The sequence below is a fragment of the Portunus trituberculatus genome, chromosome 40 (assembly GCF_017591435.1).
Source record: "Portunus trituberculatus isolate SZX2019 chromosome 40, ASM1759143v1, whole genome shotgun sequence".
Taxonomy (NCBI): domain Eukaryota; kingdom Metazoa; phylum Arthropoda; class Malacostraca; order Decapoda; family Portunidae; genus Portunus; species Portunus trituberculatus.
The window spans coordinates 25,000,731-25,024,923 of NC_059294.1; the positions used below are offsets into that span (position 1 = coordinate 25,000,731).

Consider the following 24,193-nt stretch of genomic DNA (forward strand, 5'->3'; position numbering starts at 1 on the left):
ACAACTTTAAAGGTGTATTGAATGAATCCTTTTAAGAGGAACAAAAATCATTAATGCAATAAAATCCTACCTGGTAGTGTTAGAATATATCAGCTATTAAGATGATGCCTCTTAGAAATATATGAACACTTTAAATGTTTATTACAATATTAGATATTGTGGTACTGGATGCAGATTAAAGGTGTATGGGAAATAAATGTTGAAAACCTAAGAATCATAAATTTATGTCAAGTATAACATGTAGAAGATATCCATTAGGAGAATTGGCAGTCTCTCTCTCTCTCTCTCTCTCTCTCTCTCTATATATATATATATATATATATATATATATATATATATATATATATATATATATATATATATATATATATATATATATATATATTTTTTTTCACTATCATTATTATTATTATAGTTATTGTAAAGTTTATCTTATTTGATATTTGGTAGGTAATACACGTCAAGAGCGTCAGAGACTACCTACCTACTCGTGCAAAGTTGCAAACTAGGCCATTAAGGGAAAGATATATTTCTTGTGCATTGAAGTATTGCCATTAAGATAGAGTATCTGCTTTCGTATGTGTGTGTGTGTATATATATATATATATATATATATATATATATATATATATATATATATATATATATATATATATATATATATATATATATATATATATATATATATATATATATATATATATATATATATATATATATATATATATATATATATATATATATATATATATATATATATATATATATATATATATATATATATATATATATATATATATATATATATATTATAATACGTAGTGGATTACAATGTATTTCCTTGCAGGTGTATCAATCATTGCACGCACGATACAAGATAGTGTTGGATGTGAAAAATAAACAAATAAAACATCTGATTGTGATTCATAAAAAAACGTTGTAGTAATTATTAGACATTAGCATGGAAAGTGTAAATGACAAAATACTGTATGTAAAACTAAGTTGACAAATTTGAGAACCCGTATTACGGCGATAAAAGTCTGAGCGAAAGCGAATCCAGTACAGTGAGTTCTGCCCAATAAAAGGCTTCATTAGAAAGCAGAAGGTCTAGCGACCAATGGCAGTGCTGGATGGAGGCGGCGTAGTGACGCGCGGACCAATGGGAGCGCTTGGTGGCAGCGGTGCACGAGGCGGTCGGCGGTGGAGTGGTGGAGAGGTGGAGTGGGGAGGAAGAGCAAGAGCCGAGTGAAGGCAACATCAGGGAAGGGGCAACACCCGTATCACCACCCATATTCCAGCCACACCACCATGGCGGACCCGGAGACACAACCACAGCCTGAAGAACAACCTAAGGCACCTGCAAAAGAAAAAGAAGTCCTTGGTAAGACCTTGAGGGCTGAGAAATAAGTGTTGGAGGAGGAGTAATGGTGGCCCGAGGGTGGCGTACCGGCAGCCATCACGAGGCGTGTGGAGCACGTGGCCCTCACTCACTCGGCACTGGCCACTTAGCCTTGCACCCACGCCTCCCAGACCTACTAATATGTAGGCTGGGACTGCTGCCGAGCTGACGGTCGCGCACGATGTGAAAGTAATGAATTAGCTGGCTTTGTATCAGCTGATGGCTGGGGAGGGTCTTGTCTGGCTCCCGCCGACACGACACACTCTTGCGTGTGCTGTGTGGTAGTGCTGGGAAAGCCGAGGCCGCGACACCCTGTGGTATTGCCTCACAGAATGGTAATGCAGAGTGATATTTTGAACTTGTAGGAGCAGCGTGCTCCTTTGGCGTCCCGTGTAATATGATTTATTATTTTTATTTATTTTTTTTTCATTTGTTTTCGTGATAATATTTTATTTTGTGTCAAAGTATTGTGACGCAAGGACTCGGCAGCATGTGGGTTGGTGTGTTTCCAAGTATTGCGTTGATGGTGCCAGGCTATCACAGGTGGCTGACAGTTGCAAGGTAGCTGGTGCTCGTATTTACGCTACTTGAAATTGCCTAGACTCGGCGTACGCGAACTTGAAAGTACTTGTAGGTAAGCATGGCCAAGCAAAGGTTGTCAATAGCTGGACACACTACGTTACTTAACCTGATTGGGATTCCACATGAGCCATTGAATGATGTATGACGCAGCTGTGCACGTGGGGGGTCGGATGGATGGATGATTAAAGTACTAACGATACAAAGCAATGGTTATTAATGCAGAATAAATTAAGTCAGTTTGCTAGTATATAACTTAGATTTTCCTTGCAAGTATATGCCAATATTTACAAGTAATGTTTCATTCAGTGAATGGTTATGCTTTTATGTTTGTTTTCCTTATATTATGATAAGTTATTAAAGTTTAATAGGGAATTATTGAACCAACCTTAGCCCCTTCTCCCAGGGTTAATATTTGTCAGATAGAAAATAAGGTAGCAGGATATCATTTAATGTATATCGACTTATGGAAACTTAAGCGAAAAGAGGGGAGGGAAGTTTGGCCCTGTTTTTCTTGTTATGGTAGCCAAGTTTCTTGGTGTTTCTACTAGCATCCTAATCTAACTACATAAACCTAACTAAACCTGAAGCATTGCTTAGGTCACTGACATGTGTTTGGACCTGGGAAGGTGGTTGCTTTTAGGCAGTTCAATTATATTTGGTTTCCCACTTGAATGGCATTTTTTTTCACTATTAGTTTGTAAGAACTAGCCGTTCATTCTGTATTGGGGAGGTACTTGTGTAGTGTGTAAGTATATTGATGAAACTATGTCCATTGTGTTAGGTTCTTTTATTTTTTAGATAAGAAAAAAATAGAACCACAATAGATGTTAGGTTCAATATAGGCATTATCATGATTTTTTCTACCATATTGACAGTCAGTGCAGAATTAGTTTCAGAATCTTCAGTGGGTTTCATATCTTGGCATTGTTTGGTAGCTTGCATAATAAGATGATTTTCCTTTTGATTTCAATTATGTTATTTGTTATTATATTTACATATTTACATGATATTCTCTCTCTCTCTCTCTCTCTCTCTCTCTCTCTCTCTCTCTCTCTCTCTCTCTCTCTCTCTCTCTCTCTCTCTGGCAACACATGGGTGGAGGTACATGTTCTATGGTATATCTTCAGAAGCTGGCTCTCTGGTTGATCATCATAGTGTGCCATGATGTTAATTGACCACAATAATTAAAAATTTATAATAGATAAATCATTAACTATTCAAAATGTTCATATTCCAAAAAATTAAAATTACAGATTTGCTAGTTTGGAACTAAAAGTATCAGCAATACTGAGGAATTGATAACTCTTTAAAGATAGTTACTGGTTATGATGACCTGATATAATTATTATAGATTATTGCAATAATGCCCATGGCCATGATATCAGATCTTAAGCATCCCAAATATCCTGAGTTAAAAGTGAGAGATACTTGAACGGTTGTAAAGCTTGTTATTATGTAAACAATGGAGAGGATAAAAATATAGTATCTAAGAGGAATTCATTTTAAGGGTTAGTAATGTGAAAAGGTCATTGAGACTTCAGGGTTGTGACCTGATGAAGGTAATTTGGGTAATTCATCAGAATTTGTTGGGCTAGAATAAGAACTGCTTTACTGTTGTAAATTGATTGGTGAGGTGGTATGAATGTTTCAGGAACCAGTATACAGCTGAGAGTTTAAAGATGCATGTGTTCTTTTATGATGGCAGCAGTAACTGTAGAAACAATTGACTGCAACAAGGAGTAAGTGCCAATCACTCCTATACACAGATGTAATACATATTGTGCAAAGCTTCTTGAAGGAAACCAAGTGTGTCCCTCCATGAGAATAGATAGTGTAAGAAATTAGTATTTATGGAAACTTTTTATATCATTCCATGTCTTTAGTCAGCAAGTGGGTCCCATACCCATTTTGTGTTACTGCCATGGTAGAACAAAAACCACAGAGTTTCTTGTATTGATAGTCGTTCTGACTGTCATGCAGGCCAAACGATGTTGGTTGGTTCCTGAGAGTTGGAAGCTGTGCTTATCATAGGTTCCTTAGTATGGGAATGTACAGATTTTAATCCTACTGCATACAGATTCTAGTTTTCTTATATGCTGATTATTTTCTTGAACAAAACATTTTTGTAATATTGAAGTAATCCTGCATCTCCACAGCCACCAAGGTAACCGGTACTGTGAAATGGTTCAACGTAAAGAGTGGCTACGGCTTCATCAACAGGCATGACACCAAGGAGGATGTGTTTGTCCACCAGTCTGCCATAACAAAAAACAACCCACGGAAGTACGTGCGGTCAGTAGGCGACGGTGAAGAAGTGGAATTTGATGTAGTAGTCGGCGAGAAAGGCAATGAAGCCGCCAACGTCACTGGCCCAGGTGGCGAAGCAGTCAAGGTAAGAGGACGCTAAGTCTGCAGCTGTGTAAACCTTAGTGAATTGCCCTTTGTAGCTTTGTGTGGGGAGGAGGGAGGTTGGGAGCAGGCAATGGTTAGCATACTTGATTAACTCCAAAGTGATGGGTGATACCTAAATACCCATGTTATTAGGGTGAGGGGTCAAGCACGTGTGAAAAGATTTCCTTCTTTTATCAAGTAGATGTGTACAGGATTCAAGAGCATGAGGATAGCAATACTTAGAGCTGCTCCCTATCACTGTTTCCTTCCCAGCCAGGATCTTGGATGAAGGGTTTTTGACCTCATTCTAATGCTAGAATATAGGAAAGCCAGTTATGTCTGCCTCCTAGAAGCACCACAGCAAATAATAGGCTCAATTATATTGCTGTAGAACAGGTACTGAAAGTGATACTTTAAGTAGTATAGATTGAGAAATGTGACACCTGAGCTTACAGGCAGACTACACATAAATGAAGCACACGATCACCAAAATTCTGATAGTGATTGGTCCAGAGGAGACTATTGAAGGCTCACTCCTGGTGTCTGTCCACTTAAATGTCCAGTTATCTAGATGGAGTTGGCTTCTATTGGGAAAAGTTATATAAAGATGTCAGGCTTAGCCATGTTAAGTCAAATAAACACACATTTGTCAGCATCTAAGCATTGAATACGAAGTATTGTTATTTTATTTGCAGCTCCACTACATAATGTGAAATTGAAGTAGTTATTTATTTTTTTTTCTTTTCTTTTCTTTTCTTTTCTTTTCTTTTCTTTTCTTTTCTTTTCTTTTTATATACATATATGGATTTTAATAGATCTAACGGAAAATTTTCATGTTTATTTTCATTTTTTTATTTCTGTATGTATATGTAGAACCTGTTCTGAGACAGTTTTTTTTGCCAACATGACCATGCCCATCACCTAGGAGTTAAGATTAATGCAATGTGGTGATGGATGGTATAGGAAGAATTTGTTGTGTCTTGGATCACCTGTCATAATAATGTGGAGTGATACAAGAACTGATGCTCATCATCCACTTCTATTTTTATGTTCTGGAGACATTGTAGTGTAAACTAGGAAACAGAATACATTGATAACACATCTATCAATAAGCTTACATGATTAAGGTAGCACATGCCACTCATAGCTAACTGACTTGTATCAAGATTGGTACTCAACTAACTTGAACATGTTAAGAACTTGATATACATATGTCAGGATAACAAACAACACTTCTTCAGTTACAAAAGCTTCATTTTAAGGTAAGGCAGTTGAAAATCTTGTAATAAATCAATCTACACTTTTCTGGAATAAGAGAAGCGTTTGGAGCTCCAGAATGCTTAAATTTGTTTTCTGAAATCATATAATTATATATCAGTTAACAGTATGTAGGTGACTTCCTCAAGGATTAGCATATGGTCCAGTGGTGCACACCCAAATTTCATCATCCTGGCAGAGTAACAAAGGTCCAGCCAACCCCAGCTCATCTGAAGGCATGCTCTGAGCTCTGGAGGTTACTTGTACTTAAAGTTCCCAGGAAAGCTGTTGTCTAGCACCCTCATGGAATTTTGCAGTGTATGGCAGATAAGCCTAGGAATCTTATTTGTATATTATTTATTTGAAGTGCATTGCATATAAGTCTTTAATAAAACTTTTCATGTATATATTCAATAATGTGTATATTTTCATCATTCTTGGCAACAATATAAGCATTATAGCCATATGAAATCACTGTCTGCAATATATTCCAAATGACTTGCTTTTTAAAAAGTACTGACAATGTAGATTTGTATGAAGCTGTATAGTGTACCAGTTGAATAAAATGATAGAATAGCAAAAAAACAGATTTCCTGGGAATGTTTTGTTATGTAATTATTAAGTTTTTCCAGTATCTGGAATGAGAATGATAATTCTGTTTATATTGAACTGAAAAGTTGTATATAAAATGGATTATTGAGTATAATTCACATATGATAATTTATTTTACAGCCAGTCGTCCCTTACCGTAGAGCTACATGACACTATACTTCCACAGGGGTCGCCTTATGCTCATGACAGTGATGTTCCCATGCAGGGGTCCCCCTATGCTGCTGATCGTCGTAGGGGCTACCGCCGCCGCTACTACCGCCGAGCAGCCCCAGGCGAGGAAGGGGAGGTGGTTGAGGAAGCAGGAGACTATGTACCAACCATGAGGGGCAGGGGTCGCGGTGGGTACAGGGGCCGTGGCCCCCGCCGCTTCTACCGCGGCCGCTTCTTTGGGCGTGGACGTGGCCGAGGGGCAGGAGGGCGAGGTGCATTTTACCCTGGGTTCAATGACTATGAGGGAGGAGAGGTAGCTGAGGTAGTGGATGGCATGTCCATGAGAGGACGCGGAAGAGGCCGTGGGCGCGTGAGGGGCAGGGGTGGACGTGGCCCCCGTGGCTACTTCCGCCGATACTACGGAGGCGGGGCAGCCCGCCCTCAGTATGACCAGATGGTGACTCCAGATGATGCCCCGCGGCGTAGGTTCCGCAGGGCTGGGCGTGGTCGGGGCCGTGGGGGCCGCTACAATGGCACACCAGAAACCAGGGTAGGTGGCCATGGTGGGATGGGCGGCATACAACTCAAGGAGTGTGAAAGCATTACACCCAGCCCTTGCTCTGCACAGATGCTGTCTGAAAATCCAAAAGATTACTGGACGGAAGTGAAACTTGTAAACCACAAAGAAGTGCAGTAATATGCAATTACATTTTTCTCATTTGGATGTCCAAGATGCTATGAGATATATCTAGTACTGTGCTAAATCTAAAGTTGTGATTGGCAATGGTGAAGGTGCAGATCTATATTTTGTGATTCTCTGGCATGAATTTCTTTTCTGACAGCCCTCTTATCTATCAAATCGCTTTAACTATATTATAATGCTAATCGTTCATGAAATCCGATTTTCCATCACTCCACTTTCATACTTTCCGTTACTTAATTTCTAGTGATAATCAACTTGTGAACAGGAAACTTATTATATTTAATTTTCTTGGAATGAAATAGTGTTTTATAAAGAAGAGATTGGGTAGGAAGGAGTCTTGAGGTTAGATCAGGAACTTAGAAATAAGTAGGTAGTTCAAAGTGAAACTGACTGCATTTCAGACATTTATGGGATGCTTTTCAAGGGACATTTTCTATTAGTGGTTTCCTTCATCATTACCCCAAGTACACAGTACACATAGCTATCACACACTTTATCTGTATTAGCATTACTGATAATGTTTTCTTCTATGTTTGTTCTCTTTCCCACATCTGTGGCATGGCATTTTCTCACACTTTACTTCTTGGTCACTAATATTTGTACCATCACACTGCCACCAGTGTCACCATAACCATATGTCTTTAGCAGACTGTATTTGTATCTTTTTTTCATTTTTGGAAGATTAAGCAGGAGCAAGGGCTTTGTGCATTTTTTTATATGCAGAGTGAGTGAGCAAGCAAGTGTGTGAGATAGTGTGTGTGCCTGATGTTAATATGGTGTAGAGATTTATGATAGGTCAGTGTTGAGAATGTGATGGAAAATCTTTCCTTTTTCCTCAGGCAGATGTAGCTGCACTTTCCACTCTGTGTAGATGATGTAGATATTAACACTGGCATGTTATATCTGGAGTCCATCCCTTAGACTAAAGCATGTCCTCATAATGCATGTTTGCCTTACAGACGTCGGAAACGCAGACACAGGTAGCAGCTGAGGGACAGAAGGCAAGTTTATCCTTCACCATTTCCCTTACAGCTGGGCTGCTAGGCTGCATGGCTAGCCATTGCAGAATTCATGGGGCTTCTGAAATTGATTTGTTGGAGTAGTTCATGAGTTATTTGGTGTTCCAGCTTTTGAGAAAAATTGAGGCAGTTGAGTGGCAATGTTATGCACGTTTGAATTTTGTATTTATCTTTTTTCTAGAGAAAACTTTTGAATTGAAATACTAGGCCAAATTTTTCATGGAGCTTAATACTTTCCTGTTGTTTGGAAAGGTGATTAGATTGCATGATTTTTCTTGAAAGTGTTAATGAAAATCACTTGCTTTCTCTTAAATGTTTATAGATGTTAGTGTTCAAAATGTATAAAATTTATTTTTCAATTAATATATTCTATAACAAAGTGATCCAAAAATGAGGTTAGAAATGATAATGGATGAAGAATGAGTGATGCACATTTAATTTTCCAAGATTATCCATTATCTTACCAAGGTTTCCATTTAAGTTGAAAAAATTAATGTGTACCTGCTACTCACTTGTGAGAAACTATTACATTTAGATGCAGATGCTAAATATTATGTAGTTTGCTAAATGACAATAATCAATTTGTGATTTTTCTATTGATGCAGTTGACAAAATTACAAGTTTGTAAATTTTCCTACAGGCTCTTCCATGCAATTATGTGCACAAATTTTATCTATTTATTTTTTATTTTATTTTTTTATTTTTATTTATTTATTTATTTTTTTTTTTTTTTATTTATTGTATATATCAAGAGCTGGAATACTGAATCCACCTTCCTTAGTGCTTGTAGGCCAGTAGTATTGCTCTGCAGATTATATGCCATGCTTTTAGATTAAGGCTTTTGCATGTGCTTTTCAGCCTGAAGTGTCAACAGAAGACCGTAAAGAAATGACAGTACCAGATGGAGAGCAGCATGAAGCTCAAACTCAAGTGGTGGTAAGCTTGGGCTTCCTAGCTTCATATTCAATTGCCTTATGCTCTTCCTACATTTTAGTGTAGGAGAAAACTTTTTTTTTTTTTCTTCTTCCAGATTGGAATGGACTAATTCTAATTCTTGCCCATGGCTCATGAAAGAAGTTTCATTTAAAAGCTAAGGGACTGTCTGCTAATTCCATATTTATGAGAAGATGCATTTGCCTCCTTGTTTCATGAATTCATTATGCACTTTGCTATCACATGTACGAGATTTTTTCTTTAATTTAATTTTATTTTTCAGTTATACATTTTTTATTTTTTAGTTATACATTTTTTATTTATTTATTTATTTTATTTAGTGTTTATATTTATTATTTTATTTATTTTTATTTTACTAATTTATCTTTTGTTTTGGGAGGCAATGTCATCTTAGTTATTTTTGCTAGTACTGACTGTTTTGTATTTATCAGGAGCATAAGAATGTTTTCTTGAGTGTAGGTGCTGTATATTTTTTTTTTAGTGTAAAAGTTGATCATGATGTATATAATTAAGATACAGTACAGTTTGCTGTAAAAGGTGGAATGTTAACATTGTGATGCATAACTATGCTTGTTATTGTACAGTTGGTGTTATAGCATAGTGCTTTAGGTGATCTTATTTTAGTTTTTATTGTGTCATATTATGTGTTTGACATTCACCTTGCTCCCCCTGCAGGGAGAAGCACCGCAGTCTGGACAGGAAGGTCAGGCACCTGCTGCACCCCAGCCTCAGCAGCCAGTGGAAAATACTACTGCTGAAAGCTCAGCATAAGTCATTACCCAGTCTCTTCCCTCAAGTCATGCCACCAAAGCTAAGAAGCCCTGTTTGAAAGGTAGTTGTAATCTTAGAATGGGACAGACTGGTGTTGAAGATAGATTACATCTACTTTAAAATGGGTCAGTAATATAAGGGTGGGTCAGGTCCCTATTGGGTCAAGCCCCTCTCCCCCCTGCCCAAACAAGCCCAGCAGGGATCTGACCCACTGCCAGGGACCCCCAGTGGCAAACAAACCACCGAGACGGAAGAAAGGGACTTGAGTAATACAGAGTAGCAGCTGATAGCCAACCTGTTGCTGCTCCCGGTTACCAGAAAGTCGGCTCTAACCACACAATGAAAGATATACACGCTTGTCCTCGCTCCGGGTCCGGTAATAAAGAGGTCACAGTGCAGAACAGAAACACCCACGGTTAAGGGTTGGAGTCACCGTAAAGATGGCCCTTTCTTTGTCACGCAACACCACTGATGACGCCATGCAACCAGTACTAAGAAATGTTTAGTCTGTGGGTGGGGAACGAAGCACCGTTAACTAACATAAAATTCCTGTATGATTACAATGGGTGGTAAAAATACATAAATATAAGAGTAAGTAACTTACAGCAGATTCATCATGAAGAATTCTCTTAATTGTTCCATGTCCATGGTGCTGAGGTGTGTTTGTTGCTGGCGGGGTTCCACCAAAAAAAGTGTAAAATCACAAGAATTAAACCTCGTGCACATGTTTAATCATGAAATCAGCCCTTGAGTAGGCCCTACAGCCAGCCTGGGATGCTACAGTGCTGCCAGTCAACCAGATAACCCCTGTTGTTAAATTGCATTCTATGGTTTTATTGGAATTTTGTCTTGCTGGCAGGTGTGAATGTAGGAATTCCTGTATTGTCCATGTCCTGAGGTAAATGTTTTGGGGTGCATCAAATGGATTTCCACAAATGTCTTTAAAAAGTTGACTACCAGCTTGTCATAGCATGGTATGGGCAATAGCAGATGGAAATTGTTTTTCTTGTTTTACTCATTGAACTTTTTAAGTCATTGGCAGTTATTTTTGGAAGACCCTATTTTGACACTTTTTCTACATAAATTTTGTAGGAAATTATTGTGCCACAAAACATGTGCATTTGCAATAAACCAATAAAATCCATAAAAATTTGAATCTGTGTTGTTATTCTTGCCATAGTGTGAAGGTCTGATGAGATATTGATATGCAATTGACATTGTGGCAGGGAATTAAAACTTCTTGACAACTATGCTCATGAAGCTATGGTGTCTGTTTCACAAGAACACAAGGAAATAACTAATCTTTAAGAGGTATAAGTTTTGTTTTTAATTTGGTAGCAGATAACAATGTAGTGTACATCTTTTAATGCTCAATAAATTTAATGTGATATTTTGTGAGGGTGTGCCTTTTGCAGTAAGGGAAGCAGTAAGAATACTAATATTTAGCGGTATGTAAAGCAGAGCATAAGGATTAGCCAGAGAAAAGGAGAGTTTAATGTTATGAACGAAAAAAGAAACCATTGAGGCGCTCTACACAACACAAAGATGATATATACACTGGTTGTCATTAAGAATAGGAGCCTTGACGAAACCTTGCCATCAAGAAGCGAACGTTACATAAGAGGAAGGAATACGTAGTATGAAACTGTTGGAACACTATAATTAAGACAATCGGATAACAGTTCGAAACTTGTACAAATATTATTATTATTATTATTATTATTATTACTATTATTATTATCATCATCATTATAATTTTCATTATTATCGTTATTGGTAGGGGGAGTAGTAGTGGTAGGTAGGTAAGAAGTAAGAAACTCACATTCTAAAAGACCGACTTTCAGGGAGCAAACTGATCTTGCAGGGAAACCACATAATGCCTGACTCATGATTTAAATTTTTTTCTGATTGGAAGAGATCAAACTGAATATTGTTCAATGTCTCAAAAACTCATTTCCTTCTTTTATCAACTATACATCCTACCAGACAACTAGGCCTATCGCTTCTTCGTCAGTGACGTTCAACTGTCCATTTCTAAACTGAACATTCTCGGTCTGTTCTTTGTTTATAATCTAAACTGGAAACTTTATATCTCATCTCTATCTAAAGACAGTTTTCATGGAGTCACGTGTTCTGATTCATCTCCACCAATCCCCTACCCCCCAACTGCTAATTCTGTATATGGTCTTATCCCTACATGTTATGAAGCATGTTTCACATGTATTACCAATCGGGGGGGGGTTCTATTCATACAGCCCTTTTAGACAGTATAATTAAAAGCTTTTTGTCTTATCAACTCCTTTCCTCTAAAGAGTCTAACTGACTATTTTTAGACTTTCTCTTCGCCGCAATGTTTCATCTGTCATCTTATACTTCTATTCGCATGCTAATTGTTCTGCAGATCTTGCTAAACTGCATCCCTCCTCTCCTCCCACTGCCTCGCTTCACAAAATTTTCCTCATTGTCTAATTTTATTCTGTACATGTCTCTAATGTAAGAGTTTCATGACACTGTTCTCTGACTTTGGCTGATGTCAATTTCTCCTTGTATGAGCCAGCGGCACTTCAATGAGTATTTTTTATTTATTTATTTATTTTATTATTTTTATTTTTTTTTCAAAAACGGTAACCTTCCTACATTAAAAAGAAAAGAAAACGTGCAGAGTATGTTAAATGAAGTGGTTTATGAGTGACTACGTAACTGAGAAGACAACTTGAAGTGAGTGATCGCTGATCCAAATCAGAAAGGTGAAAATAATGGTTCTTTAAATCTTCAATCTGCATTTTCAACACATAAACCCTCTAATCCAGGACTGCTTCAGTTCAGGAATAGCATAAATGGCTAAGTAAGAAAAGATATCCTTCAGTTAAACTTGTGATCTACCTTTGTTAATGAAAATATCATTGGTTCTCTGTTTGGATATAAAGATGATATTCCTATTTCCTTTTGATCAAATATTGCTCAGGCAATATATTTATTTATTTATTTATTTGTTTTTTACTTCCTTACTGTGAGCCCAGATATTTATTGATTCTACAAACGGAAACCACAAGGTAAGGAAAGCATAAAGGAATTTCAGATATACAAAATACATATTAGTAGCAGCTCTTTGAGAATCAGAGGTCATTATTCGTTAAGGAATAATGACTATTAAATCGAAGAAGAGAATTTCAAAATCATTCATAAGATCTTCACATTGAAGAATTTTTGTACGTAGAGAATATCATTAGGGGAAGGCCACACCTGAAGTTTTAAACAGTGATGAAAGAAACATGAATACCCACCTTCAGTTATCTTCTTTAACTTTACCTAATTCATTACATAATTATTTTTATCACAGTTTTTTTTTTTTTTACTCATTTGTACTTTTGAAGATATCGTAATATTCAACTAGCACAGATTGATAATATAGTTTCCCAAGCATCACTAGGCCGAGCTTTAATTAAACGCATCATGTATGCTATATTCATCACCATTTGACGGTCCACGTTTGGTTCGCGTAGACCCGTGCGCGTATCTACTTTAATTTTTTTTTTTATTATATTCATTTATTAATTTATCTTATTTATCATTGTTTCACTGTTTGATCTGCTGCAGTCTCTGACGAGACAGCCAGACATTATCCTACGGAACGAGCTCAGAGCTCATTATTTCCGATCTTCGGATAGGCCTGAGACCAGGCACATACCACACACCGGGACAACAAGGTCACAACTCCTCGATTTACATCCCGTACCTACTCATTGCTAGGTGAACAGGGGCTTCACGTGAAAGGAGACATCTAAATATCTCCACCCGGCCGGGGAATCGAACCCCGGTCCTCTGGCTTGTGAAGCCAGTGCTCTAACCAGTGTGTGTGTGTGTGTATATATATATATATATATATATATATATATATATATATATATATATATATATATATATATATATATATATATATATATATATATATATATATATATATATATATATATATATATATATATATATATATATATATATATATATATATATATATATATATATATATATATATATATATATATATATATATATATATATCAACGCGATATGCATTAATTTGTATATAAATAAAGCCTACTTGATTACTGACATGCAGGGATTTGCACTGATGGAGGTGATATGCATGGGTGATTAGGTGGAAATAAAATGAGGCAGCCCGAGGCCTGTCATACAGTGATGCCACCTGGCGTCCGGGCGGGAGGCAGGGAGGAGGGCTGCGCAGGGAGGGTGCGCGCACACACATTCCAGCCACAGACTTCAGTCAGTACTTGGGGAGCAGCCGGAGGGAGAGGAGGTATGTGTTATGTGTGTGGCTCGGTGTGAGTGTTGACCTTAGTAGCCAAGATGGCCAGCTCGAACAAAGATGAATCGCTCCCTATGGAGCAGCGGAGCAGCCAGATCATACATGTGCGTGCTGACAGTGACAGCGAGCTGGATGCTCTGTTTGAAGTAGTGCTGAAGCCCTCGAGCCAGGTGCCCCTACAGAAGCCCTTCAGGATGCGCAAGCTACCCATATCTTTCTTCACCCCACCTGCCCACCGCCAGTCCCCTGCCCCCGTGAACCACTCCAGGGAGGGGTCAGCGGACTCTACCTACGGTGGGGATGGCGTGAGCAACCTGCGAGTGTCAGGCGCCATGTCCCCCAACACCGCCCCTCAACACTTCCGCCACCACTCTTCGCCAGCCTCCCTGCAACAGACCCTGGCTCAGCAGCAACAGCAGCAGCAGCAGGTCGCTCACCACAAACAACAAAGTTATGACCTAAGTGACGAAGGTAGTCTTCCCCTGGGCTGGGAGCAGGCAAGGACTCCCCAGGGACAAATATACTACCTCAAGTAAGTTACCTTAATTTACCTTAATGTAGCTGAGCGCGGAGCTCCTCTAAAGCTTTTTTATTCATTAGTGAAACATCAGACTCCAGACACCACTAAAACAGTGGCAACAGTAACAAAACTGCACTAAACTCGTTCAGTAAGAAGGTTACTGATACTTGTTCTTTTGTTTCCTGGTACCTGTGAGCTAGGGTGCGGGTATTGGCAAGGTACAGCCTCTCCGTGGCTTATGTTAGCTCAGGCCATCCAGGTATTGTGATGTTATGAGGTGAAGAGGCCAGAACTGTGACTGGATGGCCTGACCCAGTCAGTACTTGATAGGATAGTTTGGTGAGAACAAAAAGCTGTGAGCAGTGAAGTAATGCGTGTGTTGGGTGACCTCTTTGACCGCTGGTGGAGGGCGAGAAAGGTGATGCACACACCACGTAGTGATTGAGGGCGTGAGGTGCTGACGCGGCCTTGCTTTGAGATTTGCTGTCAGCTGGGCCGCGCAGGACGCTGCCGCCCGCAACACCATTGTTCTTAGCGCCAATTTAAAGGCTTGATAATCATTGTACTTGTTGGTTCTTGTTTATTTTTCTATATTTCTTCCACTTTCCATGGTGTCTGCACTCGATAGATGCAGCCAGGCAGTTGATTTTCTTAGACAGGTGCATTCAGTAATTATGGTCCTGTTAATTATTTCAACTGCTATATTGTAATCATATTATAGGTGTCAAGCGCGCGTGCACACACACACACACACACACACACACACACACACACACACACACACACACACACACACACACGATAACTTGAAACAGACGCATGCAGACAATTTCTTAAAGTTGTAACTTGTCAGGTTGCAAATGACGGGGATGAAGGATATGCAGATTTTATTCTACGTATATACATTGAGTTTTTTTGTGATAGATAATCATGGTAAATGAGGTCTCATGTGTACCATTGAAGTTTTGATTCACCAAGAACTCAATAGCAGTTGCTATTTTGTCCTTTAATAAGTTCTTGGATTTGGAGATCCAAAGTTGAATTTTTACCACATAACACGTGGTGGTATGCCGGGATACAGAGTTGCCAGAGGAAAAACTGTGTCGAGCCATTTCCATGGCTTTCTTTCATCAATGTGCTCACTGGTGTGGTGAAACGTGCTCCTGTGAATCTTTAAATGATCTAGAAGAGTCAGTTAAAATTGCTTGAGCAGTAATTCATTCATAATAAACTTTAGATAATTTTTGCGAAGGAATGTTTTATAAAATGGCTACATGGCAACTTAAGCTGAAACTCGCGTAGGCGGCAGGGTTGCCTAAGGTTTTGGCGGGAAAGGACGACTTGAAAAGTATGTCTTCTTAACAGGAGCTCCACGTATTGATCAAGGGTGAGTACAAATACATTTTGATACGTGGAAGAGTAACGTGTGTTTCAGACTGATTCCAGTAGAGTAGAACCTGTATAAAAGGTAGTTTTTCTTCAGCTATGCGACGGCTTAATGTTACCTGACTTGTTGCGTGAGGAGCCCCGGCCAGGAGTCAGGACTTGCGCTTTAAGGAGTCGGCTGTACGCAAGCGCCGCGGGAAGCTTTAGCATTCCTGAGGGATAAAAGTTACTGGACTTCAGTGGCACAGAGACAGAGGAGGGGTCCGCCTCGCCCTCGGTCTGAGCCATCATGTATGGTTCCTGATTGACTCCTTGTTTTCAATATTTCCTTGGTTGTGAGCCATCAGATTCTTCTGTACTGATCATTTGCCTTTTTTTGCTCTTCTCAATATCCATACAAATTGCAGCAAGCCGTTCTTTTTTATTGTGTGATTTGGATTTTGATACTTTTATCCTTGCATATCGTTAGAAATTAAACAAGGACATGAAATACTCCAAACACTATTACTTTTTCTGTGCTTAGGAAAAAAAATAGGAATACACATATGCACACAAATGACATTCAGATGTATTTATTTTCTCACACACACACACACACACACACACACACACACACACACATATATATATATATATATATATATATATATATATATATATATATATATATATATATATATATATATATAGGTATATCACATGCACACACACGCGGTTGCGGCAATAGGCGTGGCGTGCCGGTGATATCCACATGATCCATAGAGGCAAAGTGGGCGTGAAGGAGGCGTGGTGCCACTCACAAGGCTGCCCATGCTGGTATGCACATTACCGTTACAAAACCTCCGACATTTGGTTTGGCACATCTCGGCTCTTTATTGAGGATGTGCGTATCAATGATGTTGCTGTAACGGTAAACCATGAACATAAAGAAATGGATTGCGATCATGTGACATCACTGATACAAGTACAACAACAGCAACTACTACTACTACTACTACTACTACTACTACTACTACTACTACTGTTTGTGTAGTAAAGAAGACAGTGATAATAATAAGAACAAAAATGAAGTTGATAATGAATGACGTAGGCGTGGTAGGGGCGATCACGGGGCTCACTAATACCCATTCACTCCTCTCACTGCTTTACTTTGTGTTTCATGATTTCCTTATTCCCTTTATATTCGTCTCTCTCTCTCTCTCTCTCTCTCTCTCTCTCTCTCTCTCTCTCTCTCTCTCTCTCTCTCTCTCTCTCATTGCAAGGACCCATGGACTTGTAGTGGGAATTTTTGGGGTAGGAATGTAGTGCAGAAGCATTTAACACCCTCCCCTCCTTCTCCCGTCTGCCTCCATCCTCCTCCTCCTCCTCCTCCTCCTCCTCCTCCTCCTCCTCCTCCTCCTCCTCCTCCTCCTCCTCCTCCTCCTCCTCCTCCTCCTCCTCCTCCTCCTCCTCCTCCTCCTCCTCCTCCTCCTCCTCCTCCTCCTCCTCCTCCTCCTCCTCCTCCTCCTCCTCCTCCTCCTCCTCCTCCTCCTCCTCCTCCTCCTCCTCCTCCTCCTCCTCCTCCTCCTCCTCCTCCACAATAGCATACGCTGGCCTAAATCACACACACACACACACACACACACACACGAGCAGCGCGCATTCCCGGAGGATAAATAAAAGCCAGACTTCTGACGAATCTTCCATTGCCAATACTTTTCGGAAAATGAGTCTGATTTCTGTGTATTGGCCCCAGCAGACACCACCACCACCACCACCACCACCACATTGTTTCTAGATGCATTACTTTTCTCCCCTTTATTTTTTTCGTCCCGTAGGGCATTTATTTATAGCAACGTTGATGGAATGATAATTACTAACACAAAAAAATATATATAGAGAGAGAGTGAATCGTTACACTAGTGGCTTTTGTCTTTTCCTTTTTTTTTTTCTTTCATCTTTTATTCTTACGTATACATCTTCCTTTCTTTCATTCTTTCATTCTTTCTTTGTGCGTTTGTTCGCTCGCTCGCCGTGTTTACCGCCGCCTCGGACGCACAATTGTCACGAAGCCCAGTGCGCCTCCATCTTGTTTCGTCGCTGGATTCCTGAGGAGGTAAAGGCGGGCAGGCAGCAGGCACGGGGGCAGGCAGGCTGGGAGGGAGCGCCACCCCCTCCAGGCTTAAGATCCTGCCTTGTTATTTGTATGGGAGTCTGTTCTGGGCTTTGGTGGTGTTGATGGTATCTATTATTGTTTATTTATTTATTTTTATCATTAATTGTCTTCCATTGTTCTCTCTACTACTACTACTACTACTACTACTACTACTACTACTACTTTCTACTACTACTAATACCACCACCACCACTGCTGCTGCTGCTGCTGCTGCTGCTGCTGCTGCTGCTGCTGCTACTGCTACTGCTACTATATCGTACCACCACCCCCATCACTTTTACCTTCTGCCCCTTCTTCACTTCTCCCCGTGGACTGGTTGTACCCTGCCTGACCCCCGTGGCACTGTTGGCGCCCCTGTGGCAGACCCTGGGTGGCGCGGTGCCTCGGAGCAGTGCCATTGAACGAAGGGTGGCACTGCGGAAAAAGCTCATCCTCTTTCTCTTCCTCTTCTCTCATCTCCTCCTTTACGTCCTCGTCTTCAGCGGCTCTCTTCATCTCCTTCGCCTCCTCCTCCTCCTCTCACCTCTTCTTTTTATCTTCTTAGCGTCCTTGTTTTCATCAGTTCCCGGCATCATCATGTAATCATCATCATCTCCTCCTCCTCCTCCTCCTCCTCCTCCTCCTCCTCCTCCTCCTCCTCCTCCTCCTCCTCCTTCTTCTTCTTCTTCTTCTTCTTCTTCTCCTCCTCCTCCTCCTCCTCCTCCTCCTCCTCCTCCTCCTCCTCCTCCTCCTCCTCCTCCTCCTCCTCCTCCTCCTCCTCCATTACTTCTTCATTTCCTCTCCTCATCTCTTCTCCTTCACGTCCTTGTCTTCAGCGGCACCCTTCATCTCATCCTTGTTTTCCTCCTACTCTTCATCCTCCCCCACCACCTCTCTCTCTCTCTCTCTCTCTCTCTCTCTCTCTCTCTCTCTCTCTCTCTCTCTCTCTCTCTCTCTCTCTCTCTCTTGCTGCTCCTCCTTGCGGTGTAACCAGAGCCGCTCAGCCATAAATCAAGGCCGTGAGAGGGTCAAGTGCGAAGGGCGACATTTGCCAGGTGTGTTGTAGGGTTAGGAAGGGTCACTCTTGGCTCCCCTCTTCGCTCACATTCACACTCGTCCTCCTCCTCCTCCTCCTCCTCCTCAGCCTCTTACTTTTCCTCCTTCTCTCTGTGTCTGTGTTTTGTAGTGTTTCGTGGATCTTTTTGTCTAATTTTGTCTTTATTCAGTCTTTTTTTGTCTATTGTGGTCTTATCTTGGTCTTTATTATACTCTCTCTCTCTCTCTCTCTCTCTCTCTCTCTCTCTCTCTCTCTCTCTCTCTCTCTCTCTCTCTCTCTCTCTCTCTCTCTCTCTCTCTATATATATATATATATATATATATATATATATATATATATATATATATATATATCTTCTGTCGTTTCTCCATCACTGGTTGCTTGAGAGAGAGAGAGAGAGAGAGAGAGAGAGAGAGAGAGAGAGAGAGAGAGAGGTGGGCGTGTAATGGGCATGGGTGAAGTGACACACATTACAGTTACAACGAGTGCTTGGCGGAAGTAATTCGTGCATGATCTTTTAAAAGGACGCGTGAGAGAGTGGCTTCCTTTTATGGGCGGCGTAATGGTAATAGTAATAATATCAGTAACTGTTTATCGGTTTTTTTTCTTTCGTATCTCAGTCTGTATCTACATGTCTATTTTGCCTCCTGTGTATCTATCTAATTTATCTATTTACGTACCCACTTACCTTACTGACATACTCCAAGTCGGCTTCATACATACATACATACATACATACACATAAGCATCAACTTTACTCATACACAATCATATACAAGGAAAAAGCCGATTGTAATACATCTTCTATTCACTTGAAAGATTAACGAAAGGGAAAAATAATGATAAATGCGAATAAAATCTTATATTGATATTCTGAACAAATTCTGTTGCTCTGGTCGTGATGATGATAATGGTGATAATGATAAGGTGCATGATAGCAGTAATGGGAAAAACTTATAAGACAGTTATTATTATGTATCGTTCTCCAGTGCGAAATGTTCAATGTAAGCTTATGTGTATCTTGAGAGTATTGATAACAGTAATGGCGTGTTGATGTGATTAGTGCAGTGTGAGGTGTTATGTTATGTGTGGGTTGTTGTTATCTTTGTGGTTTTACCTTGTTAGTGACCAGAGCATAGAAAGAAACACAACAGAGACTGAATGATAATGATAAACAGAAGAAGAAATGAGAGTAAGAAAAATTAAGTTTGTCTTTGCGTAGTTACAAAACAGGCAAAGTAAAGAAAAAAAGTTAGGTTTAATATAGAAAATTATGTTCAAAATTTTTTTTTTTTACAACACTGTTCAAGACACTGTAATACAAGAAAAAAATGTATTAAAACGGAGAAAAATAAAATTGAATTCGTCTTTACTACAACATAATCAACATTATTTAAGAGCAGAAAATTATGTTACTACCCAAGTCATTATGGGAAAGAATGTGTGGCTGTGAAAGAGTTTGATATGAACAATAAAGAAAAGTAATAAGCGAAGACGGGGAAGGAGAAAGCTCGAAAGAAGCTGTAGGTGAAGGCGTCGGAACGCTGCAAGGATGGCGAGTAAGAAAGGAAGACATAGTGAACTCAGAAATAAAAAGAAAGGATTACTTAGAAGAAAAAGTGAGGTTAATGATGATATATCCATTGAGGATGAAGAATGAAAGAAAAGCATGATTGAGAGGAAAGTGTAATGGATGTATAGGAGTGAAATGGTGTGAGCAACAACAAAAGATGTGTTATCGGAGGATGAAGGAAGGGGGGAGGAGGAGGAGGAGGAGGATTGCACGTAAAGTTTGGTAAATGTGCAGTGAAGGAATGATAACAAGTGTACTGAAGAACCAATAAAGAAAAGGATTGAAAAGGTGCAGTGAAGGTGTAGAGGAGAGGGATGAGGTTGAATGAAAGAAAAAAAAGTGTTATAGGAAATTAAGGAAGAGGTAGAAAATGAAGTTGAATGAAGAATAAGTAAAAAAAAAAAAGTGTAACGAAAGATGAAGAAAGAAGAGAAAGATTGTAAATGTGTCGTGAAGTTTTAAGAGAAATTACGTGAAGTGAAAAAAAAAAAGAAAGTAGCAGAGAGAGAGAGAGAGAGAGAGGACGATGAAATACCAGTCTTTTAAAACACCAGGAATAGCAACAATACCACATTCAGCTGCTTGTTGTGAGTGATAGGTGCTTAAATACCAGACACTGTTCTTTAAATGCCAGTGGGAGTAATTAGCAACGTGCAGTGGCGGTTCGGTGGTGGTTGGTTGTTGAAGTTATGCACTGTAAGAGTTTAGAATGTCAGTGAGTTCTTGTTCCTCTGCTATGCCTTGTGTTTGTGTTTGTGTTACGGTGTTGCTGTTATCGTTGTTATGGTTCGCCTTGCTTTTACTCGGCAGTTCTAAGGTGAGGTTGTGTTTCTGTGGTTCTCAAGTGAGGTTTTATTTACTTTCTGTTTTATGGTGGCGCCTTTTTGGGTGGAGGTTATTTATTTATTTATTTTTTTTAAGGGTTTTGTTGCTTTCTCTCTTTTTTTTTCGTGTTGTAGATTTTCGGTAGTCTCTGTTGTTCTTCATCTTTGCTTTGGTGGAGGTTATTCAGATTTTTTGTTTGAGGTTTTGTTGCTTTCTCTGTTGTTCTGCCATTTTTTTTTTTTCTGTAGATTTTCCGTAAGTCCCGGTTGTTCTCCATCTGTGTTTTGTTGTTTCGGTTTTCTATAGAGCTTTCGTTGCTTCCTGTGGTTCTGAAGTGAGTTTTTTTTCTATTTTTTTTTCTTTCTTTTTCCCGTATATAGTTCTCAAGAAATGTTTATTATTCAATAGTTCTGCGGTGAATTTTCTGACTTTTTTTTGAGTGGAAGATTTTTGAGCGATCTGCTTTCGTCGTTCTGTAAATTTTTCTTTTCCTCTTGTGATTGTAGGATACGATTCCGTTTCTCTGGTTCTAAATTGAAGTTTCGTCTCCAGCAGCACGGTTCTCTGGTGAGGTGGTTTTATATGAGGTTCTGACACCGGGTTTAGTTTCCTGTGGTTCTGTGCTTTAGTGTTCCAGAGTTTGCTTTTCCCACATACAGTTCTGAATTAAAAAAAAAAAAAAAAAAAGGTCACCCATCCAAATTATGAACAGACCTAGTGTTGCTTAACCTCTGATCGGAAGAGACGCGCCGTATTCAATGTGGTGTGCTCGCTGGCGGAGTGAAGAGTTTTGTTAGCACGGTTATGGTAGTGGTGTTCGCCTACGGGATTTGACAGTTGTTTGTAGTGTTCCCTTGGGAGGATCGGTAGGCTGGCGGGTGTGACGGGAGCTGGCCGCGAGGGTGTGGTCGAGGTAGTGGTGGTGATGGTGGTGGTAGTAGTGTGGTGTAGTCCGTGCACTAAGAAGGGAAGAGAACTTCACCCATACGGAACATCAAGAATTCTCTCTCTCTCTCTCTCTCTCTCTCTCTCTCTCTCTCTCTCTCTCTCTCTCTCTCTCTCTCTCTCTCTCTCTCTCTCTCTGAAGTTTGGGATGTGTTGATAATTTGAGTTGTTTTTTTTTTCTCTTCCTTATAGTTGTTTTAGTGTGTGTGTGTGTGTGTGTGTGTGTGTGTGTGTGTGTGTGTGTGTGTAGGAGGCACTTCCTTACTTTATTTACCCAAGCTGTTCCTTTCCCTTTACAGTTCGTCGCTTGTTTATATAACATTTTTCTTTTATTCTTCCGTGGCTCAAACATCAAGAAAAAAATGTTACTTGGCTTCTTATTTTGCATTTAAAGAGGTTTGGCACAGGGTTGGTGTTGGGTGTTAGTGGGCAGGGGGAAGGCACCGTGTGTTTTTTTTTTTGGGGGCAGTGTTTCCTCCTCCTTGCGTACTCCTTCTTCCTTTCTCTTCCCGTCTTGTTTTTCCGTTGTTTTTCTGGTGTGTTCCTGTTCTCCGTCAGCCGCAGGTCCCGGCCCTGACTCCGTTGTGTTAGTCGTAATTATCTCCCTTCCTTGTCCTTATGGATTGTTTTCCTGGCGTCGGACTTGCCCTTGTCGTGTCTCCATTCCCTTTCTGGTTCTTACCCCTTTCTCTTATTTCTTCCCATGCCCTTGTCCTCCTTTACCTTCTTGCACTCTTCTTGTCCTGTCTCTTCTCCCTCTCCTATCCCGTGTCCCTCTCCTTGGTCGCTCCCCCGCCCTTCGGTCGTCCCTCAACGATTACTGCCTCTTGGGTTACAACCTGAAAGTCAGCCCAGTGTGTGGCGTCGCCCCGGCGGCGTCCTGAGCCTTCCTTCCCTGCCTGGGTTGTAGGGAACAGTTAGGTAAGGGCGGACGCGCGATGGGGAGAGTTGACCCACCCCTAGACAAGGCGGGGAGGGCTGGGAGGCCTGGAAGCACCTTGCGTTGAGTCTCAAGATGATTTGGGAAAGTGTCCTCAACCAGGGAAGGTACGAACGGGACTCGCACGTCACATGGGTGGGTTTGGGAATGTTGTGAGGAGTGTGCGTCCCTGCACCTCGCCGTGAGATCAGTGGCCTGTTAAGGAGGCGCATGAGGAGTGTGTGTTGGTGGTGGTGGTGCCAAGGAGTTGTGGGTGGCCTCTGCCTGCCTCCTGGAAGTGGTCAGTGGCGGGCCGCAGCCTCTCTCGTTTGTCAAGGGATTAAGGACTTTTGAGGGCCGGGGGACGGGGGCGAGCCAGCAGGTGGACGGTGATAAATGCATCCCGTGCCGCCCCCGTGGCCAGCACTCAGCCCCCAGGGGAATGAGAGAGAGAGAGAGAGAGAGAGAGAGAGAGAGAGAGAGAGAGAGAGAGAGTGAGTGGACTCCCTGGTGGCGGCGATGAGGATGTTGCTAAGTGGTGTCAGCAGGATAATTTCAATCGGGAGATCACGGGACTCGAACCGGCAATTTTAGTTCATGTCATGAGGTTGAAATGAGAGTCGCCGGGAGCAGCGGGGGCAAGCGCTGCCGTCACCCCTTGCCGCGCCT

General features: G+C 40.5%; 2 protein-coding genes across 17 annotated transcripts in view; both read left to right on the top strand.

Moving 5' to 3' along the window:
• The first annotated feature begins 1,204 nt into the window (after positions 1-1,204).
• Positions 1,205-10,994, top strand: LOC123516257 (Y-box factor homolog). 6 transcript variants are annotated; one of them, XM_045275490.1, is made up of 6 exons: positions 1,205-1,381; positions 4,138-4,373; positions 6,447-6,941; positions 8,054-8,095; positions 8,972-9,049; positions 9,743-10,994. In XM_045275490.1, the coding sequence occupies exons 1-6, from the start codon at positions 1,309-1,311 to the stop codon at positions 9,836-9,838; spliced, it is 1,020 nt and encodes a 339-aa protein (XP_045131425.1). In that variant the 5' UTR covers positions 1,205-1,308; the 3' UTR covers positions 9,839-10,994. The 6 variants fall into 6 exon arrangements, with proteins under 6 accessions (XP_045131425.1, XP_045131426.1, XP_045131428.1 ...); XM_045275491.1 differs by lacking the exon at positions 8,054-8,095 and having other exon boundaries at positions 6,408-6,941; XM_045275493.1 differs by lacking the exon at positions 8,054-8,095.
• A 3,098-nt stretch (positions 10,995-14,092) lies between these two features.
• Positions 14,093-24,193, top strand: part of LOC123516259 (WW domain-containing transcription regulator protein 1-like) — a 136,861-nt gene continuing 126,760 nt past the window's right edge. For 4 of the 11 annotated variants that reach the window (XM_045275497.1, XM_045275496.1, XM_045275503.1 and 1 more), the window contains exon 1: positions 14,100-14,697. In XM_045275497.1, coding sequence (XP_045131432.1) covers positions 14,207-14,697 — 491 coding nt within the window. In that variant the 5' untranslated portion in view covers positions 14,100-14,206. Of the gene's footprint in view, positions 14,698-24,193 lie in introns of all 11 variants that reach the window. The other 7 variants (XM_045275502.1, XM_045275505.1, XM_045275501.1 and 4 more) reach the window with 6 other exon arrangements.